The sequence below is a fragment of the Schistocerca americana genome, chromosome 4, assembly GCF_021461395.2.
Source record: "Schistocerca americana isolate TAMUIC-IGC-003095 chromosome 4, iqSchAmer2.1, whole genome shotgun sequence".
Classification (NCBI taxonomy): domain Eukaryota; kingdom Metazoa; phylum Arthropoda; class Insecta; order Orthoptera; family Acrididae; genus Schistocerca; species Schistocerca americana.
The window spans coordinates 546,645,288-546,667,371 of NC_060122.1; the positions used below are offsets into that span (position 1 = coordinate 546,645,288).

At 41.8% G+C, this 22,084-nt stretch overlaps 1 protein-coding gene across 3 annotated transcripts in view; it reads left to right on the top strand.

Moving 5' to 3' along the window:
- LOC124613876 (electron transfer flavoprotein beta subunit lysine methyltransferase-like) overlaps positions 1-22,084 on the top strand; it is a 63,373-nt gene that overhangs the window by 36,042 nt on the left and 5,247 nt on the right. For all 3 annotated transcript variants that reach the window (XM_047142605.1, XM_047142606.1, XM_047142604.1), the window contains one exon: positions 10,599-10,729. In XM_047142605.1, coding sequence (XP_046998561.1) covers positions 10,599-10,729 — 131 coding nt within the window. The remainder of the gene's footprint in view (positions 1-10,598; positions 10,730-22,084) is intronic.

The window sequence follows — 22,084 nt, forward strand, 5'->3', positions numbered from 1 at the left end:
ATTGGAGTTTTTTGAATGTGCACCTATTAATCAATGTTCGGAAGCCCCAGTATCGAGGTGGAATTTGACACAAACACAGAGGGACATTGAGGGTGACTGGCAGTTTGCTTTGTTCAGAATGGAATTGCTGCAGCAGGTTTGAAATGGTAAAGGCTCATCAGAAACCGAATGATTCCATAGTGTGGCAGCATCGACGTGGGAGCTCCAACATTAGCCACACTATGGGGCCCCTTAGGGACATGGCTGCCAAGAAGGGGAAGAAAGCCAATGTGCACTCCGTGTGCACACTGGGTAAAGTCATTCCAGACATGGAACGGGTCCTCCTGGATGCCACCAAGAGCACAGGGTGCAGCCAACTGCAAGTGGTGGCTCAAGTTGGTACCAATGATGCGTGTCACTTTGGATCAGAAGAGATTCTCTCTGGTTTCCAGTGGCTAACAGAAGTGGCAAAGGCTGCCAGTCTTGCTTGCGAGATAAAAGCAGAGCTGACCATTTGCAGCATAGTCGACAGGATCGATTGCGGAGCTCTGGTACGGAGCCGAGTGAACGGTCTGAATCAGAGGCTCAGATGGTTCTGTGACTATGCAGGCTGCAGAGTCCTCAACTTGTGTCAAAGGGTAGTTGGGTTTTTTGTTCCGCTAAATAGGTCGAGAGTCCACTATATGTAGGAGGCGGCTACATGGGTAGCAGGGGCTGTGTGGTGTGGAGTGGGCAGTTTTTTAGATTAGAGGGTGTCGAGGAAACACAAAAAGGACTTCAGTCACAAAGGATGTAGCTCAAATACAGGAAGGACATAGATACAGGAACCATTGGAATAACAGTGGTAAATTGTTGTAGCTGTGTTGGAAAAGTACCAGAACTCTAAGCACTAATAGAAGGCACTGATGCTCAAATAGTTACAGGCACTGAAATCTGGCTAAAGCTGGAGATAAGTTCAGCCAAAATTTTTGTGAATAACATAATGGTGTTCCAAAAGGAAAGGCTAAACACAGTTGACGTTGCATGTTTGCTGCTGTTAGAAGTAGTTTACTCGTCGGGAAATTGAAGTAGATAGTTCCTGTGAGTTAGTATGGGCAGAGGTCATTGTTGGCAACCGGAATAAAATAATAATTCGATCATTTTACCAACCTCCCAATTCAGATGATACAATTGCTGAAATGTTCAAAGAAAACTTGAGTTTGATTTCAAACATGTATGATTATAGTTGGTGGTGACTTTGATTTACCCTCGATATGTTGGCGAAAATACATGTTTAAATCCGGAGGTACACATACAACACCATCCAAAATTGTGCTAAATGAATTCTCTGAAAATTATTTCAAACAGTTAGTTCATGAGCCCACGTGGATAGTAAACGGTTGTGGAAACACACATGACCTCTTAGCAACAAATAGTCCCAAGCTAATAACGTGCATCAGAACAGATAAGGGGATTAGTGAACACAGTGTTGCCGTAGCGAGATTGAATATTGTGACCCCCCAAATCCTCAAAAAAAAAAAAAAATATATATATATACCTATTCAAAATAGCAGATAAAAATTCACTCTGACACCTTTCTGAAAGACAATCTCCACTCCTTCCAAATTAACAATATAAATGTAGACCAGATGTGGCTTGAATTCAAAGAAATAGTATCGGCAGCAATTGAGAGATTTATACCAAATAAATTAACAAATGACAGAGCTGATCCACCTTGGTACACAAAACGGTTCAGAACACTGTTGCAGAAAGAGCGAAACAAACATGCCAAATTTAAACAGACACAAAATCCCCAAGATTGGTGATTTTTTACAGAAGCTCAAAATTTAGCAAGGTCTTCAATGCGAGATGCTTATAATAGTTTCCACAATGAAATTTTCTCTCGAAACCTGACAGAAAATCTAGAGAGATTCTGGCTGTATTAAAGTATGCTAGCGGCAAGACACAGTCAATGCCTTCTCTGTGCGACAATGCTGCCAAAGCAGAGTTACTAAACACAACCATTCAAAATGCCTCCACAAAAGAAGATGAAGTACATATTCCAGAATTCGAATCAAGAACAGCTGCCAACGTGAGTAATGTTGAAGTAAATATCCTTGGAGTAGTGAGGCAACTTAAATCACTTAATAAAAGCATCTTCTGGTCCAGACTGTATACCAATTAGATTCCTTTCAAAGTATGTTGATGCAATAGCTCCGTACTTAACAATCATATACAACCATTCGCTTGATGAAAGTTTTGTACTAAAAGACTGGAAAGTTGCACAGGTTACATCAATATTCAAGAAAGATGGTAGGAGTAATCCACTAAATTACTGGCCCGTATCATTAACATGGATATGCAGCAGATTTTGGAACATGTATTGTGTTTGAATATTATGAGTTACATCAGAGAAACATCAATTGACACACAGTCATCATGGATTTAGAAAACATCATTCTTGTCAAACACAACTAGCTCTTTACTTGCACGAAGTGTTGAGTGCTATTGGCAAGGGATTTCCCCGATTCTGTATTTCTGAAAGGCTCTTGCACTGTACCATACAAGCAGCTTGTAGTGAAACTGCATGCTTATGGAATATCGTCTCAGTTATGTGACTGGATTTTGGTTTCCTGTCAGAGAGGTCACAGATCGTAGTAACTGACAGAAAGTTGTCGAGTAAAACAGAAATGATTTCTGGCAGTCCCCAAGGTAGTGTTATAGGACCTTGCTGTTCCTTTTCTATATGAACAATTTGGGAGAGTCTGAGCAGCTGCCGTAGGTTGTTTGCACATGATGCTGTCATTTATCGATTACTAAAGTCATCAGAAGATTTAAAAAAAATTGCAAAACAATTTAGAAAAGATATCTGTATGATGCGAAAATTGGCAATTGACCCTAAATGACGAAAAATGTGAGGTCATCCACATGAGTGTTAAAAGGAATGTGTTAAAACCTCAGTTATATAATAAATCAGTCAAATCTAAAGGCTGTAAATTCAACTAAATGAGACGGAACACACAGAAAATGTTGTGGGGAAGGCTAACAAAAGACTGTGATTTATTGGCAGGATGCTAACAAGGAGCCGGCCGAAGTGGCCGTGCGGTTAAAGGCGCTGCAGTCTGGAACCGCAAGACCGCTATGGTCGCAGGTTCAAATCCTGCCTCGGGCATGGATGTTTGTGATGTCCTTAGGTTAGTTAGGTTTAACTAGTTCTAAGTTCTAGGGGACTAATGACCTCAGCAGTTGAGTCCCATAGTGCTCAGAGCCATTTGAACCATTTGCTAACAAGGGAACCTCCCCATCGCACCCCCTCAGATTTCGTTATAAGTTGGCACAGTGCATAGGCCTTGAAAAACTGAACACAGATCAATCGAGAAAACAGGAAGAAGTTGTGTGGAACTATGAAAAAAAATAAGCAAAATATACAAACTGAGTAGTCCACGCGCTAGACAGGCAACATCAAGGATAGTGTGAACTCAGGAGCGCCGTGGTCCCGTGGTTAGCGTGAGCAGCTGCGGAACGGGAAGTCCTTGGTTCAAGTCTTCCCTTGAGTGAAAAGTTTACTTTCTTTATTTTTGCGAAGTTGTTATCTGTCCATTTATTCATTGACGTCTCTGTTCACTGTAATAAGTTTAGTGTCTGTGTTTTGCGACCGCACCGCAAAACCGTACGATTAGTAGACGAAAGGACGTGCCTCTCCAATATTCATTGACCTTGTTATTGAAGTCGCGAGGTATATTTGCTGGATTCATATTGCTCACGGAATACATCTCACGTACTTAACGCACTCTCGTCCAAAGTAGCGAACAGTCAACTGCCAGCCAGGGAACCTCATTAGCAGGAATACTCTCTCTCCCGTGCGCTGTAGTCGACTGACGTCGTGTGTTCCGATGTTTGTTTAGGTGTAGCGTCCCCATACTACGGCGCAGTTACCTTGCATCGGATGGACGGACAGATAATAATTGTCTGAAAATAAAGAATTAAACTTTTCACTCAAGGGAAGACTTGAACCAAGGACCTCTCGTTCCGCAGCTGCTCACGCTAACCATGGGACCACGGCGCTCCAGAGCTCACACTATCCTTGATGTTGCCTATCTTGTGCGTGGACTACTCAGTTTGTATATTTTGCTTATTTTTTTCATAGTTCCACACAACTTCTTCCTGTTTTCTCGATTGAACTGTGTTCAGTTTTTCAAGGCCTATCCAATGTGCCAACTTGTAACTAAGTCTGAGGGAGGTGCGATGGGGAGGTTCCCTTGTAAGAAAACGTTACAGATCTACTAAGGAGACTGCCTACACTCCACTTGTCCGTCCTCTTTTAGAATACTGCTACGGAGTGTGGGATCCTTACCAGATAGGATTGATGGAGTACATCAAAAAAGTTCAATGAAGGGCAGCACATTTTGTATTATCGTGAAATAGGGGAGAGAGTGTCACTGAATTGATACAGAATTTGGGGTGGACATCTTTAAAACAAAGGTGTTTTTCGCTGTGGCGCAGTCTTCTCACGAAATTCCACCCCTGAACTTTCTCCTCTGAATGTGAAAATATTTTGTTGACATTGACCTATACAGGGAGAAACGATCACCATGATAAAATAAGGGAAATCAGAGCTCATATGGAAAGATATAGGTGTTCGTTTTTTCTGTGTGCTATACAGGATTGGAATAATAGAGAAATGTGAAGCTGGTTTGATTAACTCCCTGCCAGGCACTTAAATGTGTATCCATGTAGATGTAGACATGTAGACCTGATGGGTGTCCATTGCTTCAGAACAGTGGTCGGTTGTGTTAATAGATTGGCCTCATAATCTTTTTGAACAAACATTGTGGATATGACCAATCTGTTTGCAAAACAAATATTTGGTTCAGTGAAAGTGACAAGTGTCTCCATCAAGAGAGATGTACCACTTAGGGCAGGATTGTAATTTGCCACTATTATGTTTCTGCCGCAGGCATACAGTAGACTGTTTATGGTGCCCAGTAGGACAAGTGACTGACATGTGTTGAGAGCAACTACCACAGGCGGCAACATTTCCAGCAGTGTGATGTCAAACGGCTTCTGTGCCCTGATTATATGAGTGACACTCTCAAGTGTGGAGTCTGACTGTTTGAGGACCTCTGCCCTAAGTCTGGAATTGGTGATAACATTTTGAACTATAGGGTACCACAACATGGTGTCAGCATATGACTGACTACAGGTACATGCAGATTTGCAGGTGCAGGTCTTGCCTCCTAACTCCAAGAGCCACTACTTATAGGACTGGGTAGGTTGTTGCTTCATTCAGAAGAACTTGTACCATGCAGTGGCAACCAAAACTGGGAGTTTAAATACTTATGTAAAGTCAAAATGACCTCCAGGAAAGAAACTGATTCAGGCTGAGTGTGGGGAAAAAAGCTTGATTCAAATGCATGAGATGTCTACACCAATTCAAGAAAAAATATGATTTTTAAGATGAACCGAAATTTTGTGGGCTGCAAAGTGTTGAAACCGTTGCCATTTTTATGTGACCCACTCTTCTGCGGTAAAGTTGAATTTGCGGAACAGTGGGGCCAATCGGCATTTTGTTCCATAGTCATTGGCCTTAGTGATGTCCATGGCAGAACGTAATTGTAGCAGTGTCAGTGTGTAGCTGCTGTTTCACGAGGTTATGGCAGATGGTTTTGCTATGACACTGCAGGTACAACTATGCTGCACTGTCCTGCTGAACGGCAGTGACTTGGCAGCATGTGCCATGGTGCAGCAATGTTGACACCACTCTTGGAGGAGAAGTTAATTGTTTCTAGCTTGTACCATAAGCTATCAGCATTTCTCTGGTCACCATTTTATCATCCAAAAATGATATTTGTCGATAAAGGCTTGATATCGTAGCAGAGGTAAGAAGTACAATCCATTTATTGTTATATTAATAGCCACCAGTGGTCAGTTCCAGGGAATTATCTTCTACTGGTCAGTACCACGATTAGTTATAGAAACATGTACAGGCATCAAAGGCTTAGACTTTATGTCCCCTCACAAAAAGAGTAGCTGAATATTTGAGAATGCTCTCAGACCAACCGTTCTAAACCTTGAGCGACCTCGGCAGACCCCTGAAATTCACTGAAATGTTTCAGATAACTTCAAAAATAGAATGTTTGCTTGGTTTCCAACAGACTTTCAAATTCTTAATAGGACCAACATTTGCGCTGGTTTTCAAAAGGATACAATAAAGAGTGTTACAAACACTGCACCATCACCGAAAGTAAAGTACTTTGCATTGTGTACATACACTCCTGGAAATGGAAAAAAGAACACGTTGACACCGGTGTGTCAGACCCACCATACTTGCTCCGGACACTGCGAGAGGGCTGTACAAGCAATGATCACACGCACGGCACAGCGGACACACCAGGAACCGCGGTGTTGGCCGTCGAATGGCGTTAGCTGCGCAGCATTTGTGCACCGCCGCCGTCAGTGTCAGCCAGTTTGCCGTGGCATACGGAGCTCCATCGCAGTCTTTACCACTGGTAGCATGCCGCGACAGCGTGGACGTGAACCGTATGTGCAGTTGACGGACTTTGAGCGAGGTCGTATAGTGGGCATGCGGGAGGCCGGGTGGACGTACCGCCGAATTGCTCAACACGTGGGGCGTGAGGTCTCCACAGTACATCGATGTTGTCGCCAGTGGTCGGCGGAAGGTGCACGTGCCCGTCGACCTGGGACCGGACCGCAGCGACGCACGGATGCACGCCAAGACCGTAGGATCCTACGCAGTGCCGTAGGGGACCGCACCGCCACTTCCCAGCAAATTAGGGACACTGTTGCTCCTGGGGTATCGGCGAGGACCATTCGCAACCGTCTCCATGAAGCTGGGCTATGGTCCCGCATACCGTTAGGCCGTCTTCCGCTCACACCCCAACATCGTGGAGCCCGCCTCCAGTGGTGTCGTGACAGGCGTGAATGGAGGGACGAATGGAGACGTGTCGTCTTCAGCGATGAGAGTCGCTTCTGCCTTGGTGCCAATGATAGTCGTATGCGTGTTTGGCGCCGTGCAGGTGAGCGCCACAATCAGGACTGCATACGACCGAGGCACACATGGCCAACACCCGGCATCATGGTGTGGGGAGCGATCTCCTACACTGGCCGTACACCACTGGTGATCGTCGAGGGGACACTGAATAGTGCACGGTACATCCAAACCGTCATCGAACCCATCGTTCTACCATTCCTAGACCGGCAAGGGAACTTGCTGTTCCAACAGGACAATGCACGTCCGCATGTATCCCGTGCCACCAACGTGCTCTAGAAGGTGTAAGTTAACTACCCTGGCCAGCAAGATCTCCAGATCTGTCCCCAATTGAGCATGTTTGGGACTGGATGAAGCGTCGTCTCACGCGGTCTGCACGTCCAGTACGAACGCTGGTCCAACTGAGGCGCCAGGTGGAAATGGCATGGCAAGCCGTTCCACAGGACTACATCCAGCATCTCTACGATCGTCTCCATGGGAGAATAGCAGCCTGCATTGCTGCGAAAGGTGGATATACACTGTACTAGTGCCGACATTGTGCATGCTCTGTTGCCTGTGTCTATGTGCCTGTGGTTCTGTCAGTGTGATCATGTGATGTATCTGACCCCAGGAATGTGTCAATAAAGTTCCCCCTTCCTGGGACAATGAATTCACGGTGTTCTTATTTCAATTTCCAGGAGTGTATTTTGATGAATGTCCTACTGCAAGATGGGTAGGAAGGATATTTAAATCAAAACTGCAAAATGGAAGAAAATTTGGATTATTACTGGAAACGAAAAGGCAGAATTTGCTGACTCTTCGGATCTCCAGAAAAATATAGTTTGTAAAAACACACAGCTTGACTTCTGAAAGGAATTTTAATTCTGCTGGTTTTATTGTAAATGCAGGATGGTCACTCTACATCCAAAGAATGTTGATGCTCATCTTTTTATATACATCATAGGACCCCTACACATGCACCAACAGACTGACAAATTGGACATGTGGAGCACTGTCATGCTAAATGCATGACAAAAGTTCGTCTTCTGCTGCTGCAAGCAACATAAAATGCAGTTCTAATACACGTGACAGAATATGAAGTGTACAAAACATTGATAGGAGAGATTCTGAAGAAATTTAGACTTCAGATGTTGGTGGGACATGTATAGAAATAGAGATGCAGGAAATGAAGCGCTTGGTTCATTTTTTAATGAATCCATAATGGTTTCACGTGACACACAGAGAATAAAAGGGAGATATTTTATGGATAAAAGTCCATTGACCTTTTGTATTTCGGTTTTTAAGTATTATTTCAAATAGAGCTACTGAAATACGAACAGATTAAATCATTGATTTCATTTCCAATGCATATTAGAAGTAAAACCTAAAAATTGACATTTAGACAAGCAGAGGACATTCATTCATAAAATATACTTTATTCATTGTTAGAAATCTGTGAAATTTTACCACAACTTTGATGTGTTTGTGTTCTTCCTTCTTCCAATTTGAAATGAGTTTCTTAAACTTGCAGGGGACATCTGTTATGCTACAAATGTAAATAAATTAATGAAGTTTACATGAACATCTTTTGTTTTATTTGTTTTGCTTTACCTGACGTGTTTCCTTGGGCAACTGTGAATCACATTGCATGTTTCAGAGATCATCTTAGATAGTAATTAGGAGGGTACTACTGCTCTGAATTTGAGGCTCTTGCAACTTCTGTTAGTGGCTAAAAACCATGATGTAGCTATGATAGCCCCCACTTGTAGCTCACAGCCTCTGTCATGACTGTATGCTTTCTTATTAAGAATTGTTTGACGATGTTCAGCAGCTCCCAAAAGGATGTTTCACCCATTCTAAAATAATAATGAAAATCATCAGCTCCCATCTCAATAACAGTACATGAGTGGAATTTCTGTTTTTGCCTTAGTCACTTCTTTGCCCACAACTTTCCCTCAGCTTATTTTGTCCTTGTTACCTCTAAAATGTCCAAGGCAAATACCAGTTTTTGTTTTTGTGTAAAACCAAGCAGCATTTCATTAAACATAACCTCAGTGAACTTACCATAAACAATTTTCAATCACTGATAGGAACAGGGCAGTACTATAACTGCTGAGTAAAGTTGGTCGGCATGTGGGTAGGTTGCACATGAAATTGTTCAGTTGGTGCATTTATAGGGCTCTTAACTTTATCGGGGGCAGATGAGTGAAAAAGTATGCTGAAACTCTTTTTGCACATTGAGTTTCCATTTTGGTAGTTTGTACTTGTGATAGACTTCTCATTTATTGCACATTGTGTTGGGTATGTTTGGTTCACTTACACTGTTTTTCACATTAATTTTGATTTATTGAAGTGAAATAAAACTCAATTTACATTAAAATTATTATAGAGCAACAGGGGTGACAGTGGCAGCTTTATGTCAACCCCAAATTATCCTGTTTTAAAGTCACTGTGCTGCGTGTCCCTGAGTTAGAGCACGGGGTGCCAGCATTGGTTATCTGGAACACATTGCATGGACTGAAATGGGATGAGGCATTACAGGACTGCAGGCTGGAAGGCAGCTTGTAATGGATCTGAGAGATGTGTTATTTTCTACTGGATTTGTCGATACCAAATTGAAAATGTTTTCTTATATTTTTGTCAGAATATTTTTTTAATTTTAATTTGCCTTATTTTATGTTAATTTACTTATATTTTTGAGAGTGACAGCATATTGATTACTATTAGTAGATGTGACGAAGAATATCAAAGAGACTGATTACAAGTGGAAGCTTGTGTGTTGTGTAAAATGTCTTTGATGCTGGAGTCATCTTTGACTGTAGTCAGTTCGCAGTGAACTCTTGGTGTGTGTTGACGATAGAACAATGTGCAGGTCGCCCTCATAATAATTTGGAAGTGAACAGAAAAAATGAATTATGTTACTACTTTTTTTTATATAAACTTTAAGAAGAAACCACATTCGAAGAAATGGTATTTGAAGCACCAAAAATGAGGCAAACGCATTGAACCAGGTCATTTCTGCAGCCGACAAAACTGCATTGTGGAATCATACATCCACTAGACAACTGAAGCCAAGACAAATATCGCCTTGTAAACATTTCACGGAAAAGGTACTGTCACGAAATATGCCAAATTTAAGTAAATAAAAATAGTGAGCATATTTCAAGCTGAGTAAAATGAGACTGGTCGACTGGCTAAGTGCATGGGCTGGGAGTGCTGTATGGTACAACTCTACTCTATTCTGATATGAATGACTGCAGGCTTTTTGGAATGACAAGAGAGCGTACAGAAATTATGAAAAATTTTAATGCCACTCAAAAAGATACTGTATGTCACATGGAAATTTGCTTAGAAATAAGAGCCGTTTTTCATGTAAGGGGTATGAATATTTTTCAGCCACTTATGAATCCTTACTAAACCCAAGTTGTATGCCTAGTTTTCATCTACAAATTACCCTAAAAAATGATGTTGATACATACACAGTGCAAATTGCGTGTTCTTGTTGAGTTCGTCATCTGTGATGCATGTTGTCTGTTAAAGTTTTTGTTTATACAATATTTCATTGCATTTTATTTGCTTAGAATAATAATGCTCAGCAGCGAATTGAATGCAGAAACTTTTGGTGAAATATATGTGAATATTCTTACTGAAGGTATCTGCTGGACAACCCTAAGACTGTATGCGGATTTCATGTTCTTGATGTGGGCAGTGGCAGTGGAGCATGTGCGATAGCAGCTGCCAAGGCTGGAGCACAGTCAGTGACTGCTAATGATATTGACCCAGGTATATTGTGTAAATAGTGTTTCCCATCTTATGAACTTTGCTCATGTAGGATTATCATTGATCCCATATTCATCATTTTCCTTCCAGGATTAAGCTTCAAGACTATTCTGCTATTACAAGTTACTAGTACCATTAGTTCCTTCCTCGGGGAGGAAAAACAAAGCCTTTATGGTCTCATAAAGTAATAAACGGCTTGTTACCGTAACCATCGAGCTGCTGCTATTTATTTATTTATTGGGAAGTATGTGTTTTGTTGGTTTCAAAACATATGTTCTAGACGAGTTCTCCTGCTCTTTATGCGCTTTCCATAATAGAGATTTTCTGATTAAAAATGAAATGATATCACCAGATAAAGCACTTACCCAAGCAGGTTCTGTGCATTTAAGCTTGCTAGACAGTATATTAATCACCCCGGTCAAAGAGCACAATGGTCAGTTTGGAGTGTTGTAGGTGGTATAGGATTGGTATCGGGCAGCCATATTGCCCTCCACAGCTGATATGCATCATGGCAGTGAAATGTGTATGTACCAGTCCATTGTATGGAACCAGCACTGTAATGTGGCAAAACAGAAGATGGGTCAGAGCGACAGAAAGGAATATTGTGTTTGGAAATGCACATGAACAAACTGTAAATGATGCTGCACATATTGGTGATGTACCAACATGAACAGTCCAATATGTCTACAAGGAATGGTGAAATACTTACAGCCAGGTAATATGGCATAAGAACACTGATTGTAAAAAGATCCTAACAGACAGACACATGAGACAAATTTCATGCCCTATCAATAACATTCGGCATAAAAGCCATCTGAACCAGTTAATAAGCAAACATTGTGAATGAAACAGTGTGTAATGGACATTTGGGGTCTGTTATCTCACAAGTTGCTATTGCTCACTGTAGTGCATAAATCTGCATTTCATCAGTGGGCCAAAATGCTCAGAAACTGGGTAGGGGCTGACTGGAGGTGTGTGGTGTGATCCAATTAGTCAGAACTGTGCTTCTGCTCAATTGATGCAAGTCGTCAAGTACACTGATGGCCCAACAAGGCATTCAACTGACAGTGTGTAGAGCGTGTAGCTCTGGTCAGTGTTGGTACTGTAAAGTTTTGCGAGTCTTTCTGATACCGTGACTTTGGGCTCATTGATACATGTTACTGTGAAAATGAACTAGGAAGTTGACTTCAACAAGGCCGAATGTTGTTTCTCTTTCATCTTTATGATTAGTGTGCTGTGGACACTCCTGTCTTCCAAGATGGCAACAGACCTGATCACAGGGTTGCAAAAGTACCTTTCTGGTTTGACTTACACTCTCACTTTGATTGGCTTGCTAACTCGCACGACCTTAATCATAAAGAAAATATAGGAGTGTTTGAGACAGCAGGATAACCTACCAATCAGCATCACACCAGTTTGGTAAAATTATAATCATCAGTGTGTGGCTTTAGCTGGGTATAACTTCAATGAGAAAACTAGTGGTCTCTTTTTGTTGCCAAATTGAGGCCGTTTTCAAGGTTTGAGGTGGTGTTGCACTACACAAGTACGAGGACCACTAGGGGTGATTAATTTCATTATACTTCCTTCTTGACACAACATTTGCCAGCTGAAATTTGGCAAATGACTGCCTCATCCACTATCTCATCACCTCCTGTAATAGCAATGTAGATAAGAGACACAGTGCTGAGTCATCCTCTGATTGTGTAGGTGATCGTTGTGATGGAAGATCTGAGTCTTACCTTTAGTTGCAGTGGGAAAATACCTTACAGCCTTGGTTCGTTGACGAACGTTTTTTGGGACCGTACACGTTATGTACTCACTTTATTTACTGCTGTTTTCAGTGGTCATTCCATTTTAGCTATATCTCTGGCTGTCTCTTTTTGCATCACTATGATAATTATTCTGAAGACACTTGAATGGAATATTCTTAAGGTTCTAAGGGTAAACTGAGAATGAAAAGTATTTCTTTTCCCTCCTGACATGTATGTAAAAACACCAATGAAGTTGTTAGTAGTGACTTCTTTTCTCTTCTACTTCCCATATTTCAGCCGATCTTGTTAACATTGTTGCATCTCTCACTTTTTCTACAGCCTCACTATCAATATCTGTTGTTCATTCTATTGACAACCCTCATTTGACTTGTTTGCAAATTACCTTATCTTTCAGTGTCATTCGTTATTTCTGGAAGACCTTTAAGCTTCATAAATGCTGCTGGTATGTAATGTTTGCTTGTGTATGTTGCCGGTTTCTAGGTTCTTATTGGCACAGTATTTCGGTGATTACATAACTTGTCATTATCATCAAGTGCTCCTAGTTGTGGTGACACATGGTGTGCCTCATTTTCTGTAGCTGATGTTCAGTACACTACCTGTTCCCAGGTGCGCTCAGATTCCAATTGAGGCTTGCCAATCAGGGTAGATAGTATAGGTTTTCATCCAGTCTTGAGAAAGAGCGAGGCAAATGGACATGCAGATGCAAAAATGAAATGTATTATGGTTGTAGGGATAGATTAGTGACACATGCATGGTATATTTCACACTTTTTAGAATGGTGTCTGGCCCACATGATGCCGTCGGATACTTGTAGCAAGGCAAATTGTTCAGCTCTGTTTCCTGTGGTTCTCGGGTCACGTAGTGTTGATCCTACTCTTTCAGTGAGTTTAACGGTTAAGGCAGGATTTCACATCTTGCTGAATTTGTAACCAGCATCTCTGTTGGTAAGATTTTCTGCCAGTCTGATCCCAACTGCCTCTCTGGTAACACACTCTCAAAACCAAAGGATCTATGCCAGAATTTTTATTACACTATAATCCATGGTGTGCTTAATCTCTAGGCAATAGTCAGTGACAACTGAGTCACTTGGTTGCAACAGATAAGTGAAGTGGTTATGTTGCAAGCATTGGACCTAAATTGTCTTAATTGTTTAGCCAGTGTATGGCATACCACATCGATCTCAAATGCTGTAAATTCAGGACTTGCATAAGACAATCTCAACTTTCAGTCTGATTATCAAAATACCTTTTCTTGAGAAAGACCTGTAGACGTTGTAATTTGCAGGCAAAATTAATCATCTGATTAACTGCATACTCTGCATATCTAAGTTTTTATGATACTATTCTCCTTTGAGGCTCTTGATGAGGTCAGGGTCAGTGTGGCTGAGCTTGCAGTATGCAGTATCTGCTGTGGCCAAGTGTGCCATCTGACTCTGCTTCACCAAATGTATTGCAATGGTAACTCTCATCCTTTTCTAGAGGCACAATGAATCTAATGTTGGGATAGTGAGAATTTGGATATTGTTGGAACCTGGTCATGTAGTGTAAGAAACCAGTAGGCTTGTGTGTGGATAGCTGCTAGGTTTCTTCCTTGATGATATTTGCTACCACTGGATAAAGCAGGTAGTCCACAATTTTCCCTTAGGTTTGTTCAAAATACTGCCATCTTTACTGAAAGTAAGTTAATATTAGCAGATACCTGAACATATCCATCACTGTAGAGTCAAACATTTCACAAGCAAGTACTGATGTGTACTTTAGGTGGACCTTGGTGCCCAAGAAAACTACATAAAAGCTGAACATAATGTAATTATCTGTTATGCAGTCTGTGGTCCAAGGGATAAGGCCCAAAGGGATCGATATGTGATGGCAGCACTTGCTTATGTATGGGCTCAGTGTTCTTCTGAGGAACTTGATGAGTGGGTAAGTTGAGGCTCACTTGTTGTTCACTATTGGGTTGAGTGAGGATTTTTCCTTATGAGTTTTGGTTATTTGATGCCCATGCTAGACTGCTTATGTTGGTATTCTCTGAGAAACCTGAGGTGTTGAAACACAGCCATCTTCTTGTTGACTTGAAGAACCTTCTCGTCATAAACCTGTTGTTGCAGGAAGGATGACAGAGCTGTAGTTTTCTTGCAACTTACGAAGTACTGTACTTTTAACTGTGGAACTGTTGACTTTAAATGACTGAGTACTGGTCAGTATACGGCATATATTGTGATGAAGTTCCTCTGTTAGATTTGGTGTAAGAGCTGTGGCCACTTGCCCTACTGTCCTTATGAAACCTGATACAGGTAGTACTGTTGGCATTGGTGCAGAGTTTAGACCTCTGTCTGATAGTTTCATTATCAATTCATTTGAAATTTTGGTGCATGACGAGCTACTACCATCTTGCATAGAGTGTCTGCTGGAGCCATTATGCCCTGTAGTTTCAGAATCAAGAATGACGGCAAGAAACAGTTTAATGTGCACAAGTTCTTTCAAGATAGCATTGATTTGCCAATGGTTATATCAGATCCTATTGCTTACTAGTGGCAAGCAAACTTGGCAGTAGTAAATGTGATGTGTCATTGTGGGAAGACATGGCTTAGCATATTTTGTCATATGAACACCACATGTCATCAATATGCTTTCCATCCAATGCTTGATTTATTTTTAGCTGTAAACTCAAAACCAATGTTAATGTTCAAGCTGTGAAATAATATGAATGTGTTGTCTTAATTATAAGAGTAATAGCAATAATCATGAAAGAAAGTTGAAGTTAGTCAAGTGTTGAAGTTAGCAGCCCCTTGCATCTCCAGCACTGGGTTTATTGTATATTTGTGAGAATAAACTTCCTAGGAACAACAGCTGCTGTTAACAAGAGTTTCTATAATTGTGTCTGTAACAACTAGCAGTAACTTTTTGCAAGGGGTTTAGTAATGTAAATAGAATAATGAAATACAAATAAAAAACTTAATATTAACAGAATCTTCCGTCGGTTCTTGGTAGAACAACATTATAATAATAAATGAAAAGCACCAGTTTGCTTTTGTTCTACAATATTGTAGAACAAAAGCAGACTGGTGCTTTTCATTTATTAAAAAACTTAATCTTCAGACTGTGGGCTGATAGAGATTATAAGACATCAGTGCGGAGCAGCAAATAGTCACTCAATATGTTGGTCATTTACATTAATAAACTCTTCACACACACACACACACACACACACACACACACACACACACACACACACACACACACACAGCTAAACTGAAAACTATTCATTACATAAAAATTTATTCTTCATAACACAAATAAACACAAACATATAGCTTTGCTTTTAACTGCACAGTGGCTACTTCCATTATCTGCAGACACTAATGTTACTTATTTGGCACTCCACTCTAAAACGACGACTCTCCATACTCTGAACATAAAGTTATCTATACACACTTATGCTTTCTTGTTATTTGTTCAATATTCTCATCTGTTTCTGGCACTCAGCCCACTGTGACTGGTTTTGTAACTGCATCACTTCACTTGGCACGTGGCCTCAACAACATTCAACATTGGCACTCTATCTGCTCCATGACTAATACTCATCAGAGATCACAGCATAGCAAAAATAACTTACATCCATCTCTAACTTCTTTTTGTAATTTGGCTAGAAAATTTGGAAAAAACAAATAATAACAAAGAAAACCCGCCAAGTCATGAAATTGAGACGACATACTAGCCTGATATACTAATTTACTCTGCAAGCACTCCAGATTATTACAAGGTCATTTACAACATATGAATCAAATAACGCTTCAAAGAGCCATAACAAATGTATACACTGATAAGCTAAAACATTATGACCGTCCACTTAATAGCTTGTTTGTCCATCTTTGGAACGTAATATGTCACTGATCGTGCATATCAAGGATCCAATAGATTGTTGGCAGGTTTTTAGATGTATGTTGCATTAGATATATATGCACAGACCATGTAATCCACATAAATAATGGGCTGCTGATCTGTGTACACAGTTATGGCGGCCGTTAGCAACCCAAGCAGGTTGCATAGGATTTACATCAGTATTATTTGTGCTCCCTGCCGCCGTTGGATAAGCAGCTGCCAGCAGCAAATCGTATACTCCTAGCTTACTTGTTTGTTACATAGTTTAATTCTTAACTTCTTTGCCTGTTTTTGGGTACTTGCATTGTTTAATTCATAAATTTCGGGCGTATTATAGTATTTGAGAGTTGTAGCATCACGCTTTAGTACCTGACTAGTGTAAATTCGCGTGTTGTGGGCTGAGCTCCCAGTTGGGACAGTGCAGAAAGATACGTATATAGCTTCTTTTCTGAGTTTACTTCGTAGATTCTAACTTAAATTGCACGTGAGTTTCGTATAGGAGGTGTAATTTCGAGTTTTAGTTACTGTAATCGTAAATTCAGGCAGATTGTAGCTCAGTCGTTAGGCATTTGTAGAGGTTAGTTCATACATTCTTTGCGTGTTTCCCTTGCGTTATCTAGGCACGGACTCGTGTTTCAGTAACTATTGTTCAACATAGATTAGAATGGACAGGGACTGTGATTGCTGTGTTCGAATGAGGGCTGAGTTGGCATCCCTTCGCTCACAGCTGCAGGCGGCGCTGACTTCGGTCGCGCAGCTTGAGGCTGGCACCACTGTGGGGAGCCAGACTTGGGTATCATGGGGATGTCAACCTCATCCCGTCTGTCCCCAGATCGGTCTGCCACTGTGGTTGCCCCGGTTGCTGCCCGCAGTGGGGCTGAGCCCTCGCCTGTGGTTGATTGGGAGGTCGTTCCAAGGCGTGGCAGGCAGCGAAAGACGTCCCTGGAGGCTGATCAGAAAGCCTCCCCGGTGCGTCTGACAAACAGGTTTCAGGTACTGTCTCTGGCTGAGCCAGATGCAGCTGCCTGCCCTGTTTCAGAGGATGATTCTCAGCCTTCAAGGTACGGGCAATCTCAGAGGGTGGGCTTATTGGTAGTTGGGAGCTCCAATGTTAGGCGCATAATGGGGCCCATTAGGGATATGACGGCTAAGGAGGGGAAGAAATCCAGTGTGCACTCCGTGTGCATTCCAGGTGGAGTCATTCCTGATGTGGAAAGGGTTCTTCTGGATGCCAGGAAGAGCACATGGTGCAGCCAGCTGCAGGTGGTGGCACATATCAGCACTAATGACGTGTGTTGCTTTGGATGTGAGGAAATTCTCTCTCGACTCCGGCGGCTATCTAATTTGGTGAAGGCTGCCGGTCTTGCTTACAAGATGAAGGTAGAGCTCGCCATCTGCAGCATTGTTGACAGAACCGACTGCGGACCTTTGGTGCAGAGCCGGTGGAGGGTCTGAATCAGAGGCTCACACGGTTTTGCGACCGTGTTGGCTGCAGATTCCTTGACTTGCGCCATCGGGTGGTGGGGTTTCGGGTTCTGCTGACTGGTGAGGAGTTCACTACACTCAGCTGGTGGCTACACGGGTAGCGGAGGCTGTGTGGTGTGGACTGGGCGGTTTTTTAGGTTAGAAGGCCTCGGGAAAGTACGGGGTGGGCTGCAATCTCAAAGGGTGCATAGCAAATACAGGACGTGGTTGGATCAAGGAACAGTCGGAATTGTAGTTGTAAATTGTTGTAGTTGTGCTGGGAAAGTCCCTGAGCTTCAAGCGCTAATAGAAAGCACAGAAGCTGAAGTCATTATAGGTACAGAAAGCTGGCTAAAGCCTGAAATTAGTTCTGCAGAAATTTTTACAAAGTCTCAGACGGTGTTCAGGAAAGATAGATTAGGCAGAATTGGTGGTGGAGTGTTTATGTCTGTCAGTAGTGGTTTATCTTGTAGTGAAGTCGAAGTAGATACTCCGTGCAAATTGGTATGGGTGGAGGTTATACTTAACAGCCGAACTAAGTTAATAATTGGCTCCTTCTGCCGACCCCCAGACTCCAATGATATAGTTGCTGAACAGTTCAGAGAAAATTTGAGTCGGTAACAAATAAATACCCCACTCATACGGTTATAGTTGGTGGGGACTTCAACCTTCCCTCGATATGTTGGCAAAAATACTTGTTCAAAACTGGTGGTAGGCAGAAAACATCTTCCGAGATTGTCCTAAATGCTTTCTCTGAAAATTATTTCAAGCAGTTAGCCCATGAACCCACGTGAATTGTAAATGGTTGCGAAAACGCACTTGACCTCTTAGCCACAAACAATCCAGAGCTAATAGAGAGCATCATGACTGATACAGGGATTAGTGATCACAAGGTTGTTGTAGCTAGGCTCAATACCGTTTCTTCGAAATCCACCAGAAACAAACGCAAAATAATTTTATTTAAAAAAGCAGATAAAGTGTCACTAGAAGCCTTCCTAAGAGACAAACTCCACTCCTTCCGAACTGACTATGCAAATGTAGATGAGATGTGGTTCAAATTCAAAGATATAGTAGCAACAGCAATTGAAAGATTCATATCTCATAAATTGGTAAGAGATGGAAGTGATCCCCCATGGTACACAAAACAGGTCCGAACGCTGTTGCAGAGGCAATGGAAAAAGCATGCGAAGTTCAGAAGAACGCGAAATCCCGAAGATTGGCTAAAATTTACAGACGCGCGAAATTTGGCACGGACTTAAATGCGAGATGCATTTAATAGGTTCCATAATGAAACATTGTCTCGAAATTTGGTAGAAAATCCAAAGAAATTCTTGTCGTATGTAAAGTACACAAGCGGCAAGACACAGTCAATACCTTCGCTGTGCAGCGCCGATGGCGCTGTTACCGGCGACTGTGTCGCTAAAGCGGAGTTATTGAAAGCAGTTTTCCGAAATTCCTTCACCAGGGAAGATGAATGGAATATTCCAGAATTTGAAACACGAACAGCTGCTAGCATGAGTTTCTTAGAAGTAGATACCGTAGGGGTTGCGAAGCAACTCAAATCCCTTGATACGGGCAAGTCTTCAGGTCCAGATTGTATACTGATTAGGTTCCTTTCAGATTACACTGATACAATAGCTCCCTACTTAGCAATCATATACAACTGCTCGCTCACCAATAGATCTGTACCTACTGATTGGAAAATTGCGCAGGTCACACCAGTGTTTAAGAAGGGTAGTAGGAGTAATCCATTGAACTACAGACCTATATCATTGACGTCGGTTTGCAGTAGGGTTTTGGAGCATATACTGTATTCAAACATTATGAATCACCTTGAAGGGAACGATCTATTAATACGCAATCAGCATGGTTTCAGAAAACATCGTTCTTGTGCCACGCAGCTAGCTCTTTATTCGCACGAAGTAATGGCCGCTATCGCCAGGGGATCTCAAGTTGATTCCGTATTTCTAGATTTCCGGAAAGCTTTTGACACCATTCCTCACAAACGACTTCTAATCAAGCTGCGGGCCTATGGGGTATCATCTCAGTTGTGTGACTGGATTCGTGATTTCCTGTCAGGAAGGTCACAGTTTGTAGTAATAGACGGCAAATCATCGAGTAAAACTGAAGTGATATCAGGTGTTCCCCAGGGAAACATCCTGGGACCTCTGCTGTTCCTGATCTATATAAATGACGTGGGTGACAATCTGAACAGTTCTCTTAGGTTGTTCACAGATGATGCTGTAATTTACCGTCTAGTAAGGTCATCCAAAGACCAGTATCAGTTGCAAAGCGATTTAGAAAAGATTGCTGTATAGTGTGGCAGGTGGCAGTTGACGCTAAATAACAAAAAGTGAGAGGTGATCCACACGAGTTCCAAAAGAAATCCGCTGGAATTTGATTACTCGATAAATACTACAATTCTCAAGGCTGTCAATTCAACTAAGTACCGGGGTGTTAAAATTACGAACAACTTCAGTTGGAAAGACCACATAGATAATATTGTGGGGAAGGCGAGCCAAAGGTTGCGTTTCATTGGCAGGACACTTAGAAGATGCAACAAGTCCACTAAAGAGACAACTTACACTACACTTGTTCGTCCTCTGTTAGAATATTGCTGCGCGGTGTGGGATCCTTACCAGGTGGGATTGACGGAGGACATCGAAAGGGTGCAAAAAAGGGCAGCTCGTTTTGTATTATCACGTAGTAGGGGAGAGAGTGTGGCAGATATGATACGCGAGTTGGGATGGAAGTCATTAAAGCAAAGACATTTTTCGTCGCGGCGAGATCTATTTACGAAATTTCAGTCACCAACTTTCTCTTCCGAATGCGAAAATATTTTGTTGAGCCCAACCTACATAGGTAGGAATGATCATCAAAATAAAATAAGAGAAATCAGAGCCCGAACAGAAAGGTTTAGGTGTTCATTTTTCCCGCGCGCTGTTCGGGAGTGGAATGGTAGAGAGACAGTATGATTGTGGTTTGTGAACCCTCTGCCAAGAACTTAAATGTGAATTGCAGAGTAATCATGTAGATGTAGATGAATTTGTTCACCAAGACAGCAGTGTGAGTGCATCAAACCATTGTAACATGGTTCTGGCTCTGAGACAAGGACAATTGTTCTGCTGAAAGATGACATCACCGTCAGGGAAGACATCAAGCACGAAGGGATGCAGGTGGTTTTAGCATGATGGTGTCACCATGTCTTAGATTACTACCATAGGTCCCAGGCAAGTGCAGGAGAATGTCTCCCATAGCATAATATTGCTCTCACCAGCCTGTGTCCATGACCCACTGCATGCATGTTTCAAGCCACCATTCACCTCGATGATGGTGTTTGTGGAAACAACCATCAACATAGTTTAGCAGAAATGTGATTCACACAAAGAGTCAATACATTTCCATTGATCGAAGGTTGAATCCCAATGGTCCCATGCCCACTGCGATCATATTTGACGATGTTGTTGGGTCAACATGTGTACACATATGGCTGGTCTGCTGAGAGTTCCATGTACAACAATGTACGATGAACAGTATGCTCCAAAGCACTTGTTTGTGCACAAGCATTGTGCTCTTTTGGCAGAGATGCCACAGATCACCATCTATACTAGTTTATAGAGCAGACAAGCCTCCGAATGCCATGTTCTGTGAAGATTGAGAGCACCTAGTGCCAATTCCACTGTCCTACTTCCTTCTGTTGATGCTCATGACAGTCGTATGGAATATTTGACCAGCTTTGTGATTTTCGATATACTCATTCGCAGGTACTGAGTAATAATAATTTGCATTTTGTCAGAGTCGCTTCTCTCAATGGACTTCCCCATTTGCAGGGTGACCTCCCATCCGTGTCTGCTCCACTTACATACTTTTGTTGCCATGTCATGCCCCGACATCATCATCAGGTGGCATCCAACGTTGCGATGAGCATTGATCATAATGTTTTGTCTTATTGGTGTACATGCTCCAAACAAATATTCACTATTTAAGGCACGCTGTGTCCTCGTGTTTCAACATTACAGTATGTAATGGACCAAAAAATAAACCGAGATTAACTATTGACAAAAATAAATTGAGACAAAATGTTATTCCACTAGTAATGAGTTCCATGACTTTCCAATTCATCATATGGAATGTTGGATTGTCTGCTGAAAGGGAATAGTTTAATTATCAAGAACATAAAATTAAATTCACTTTCCATCGCACTCCCACTTACAAACATAAACGCCTTCACTTTTGGGTGT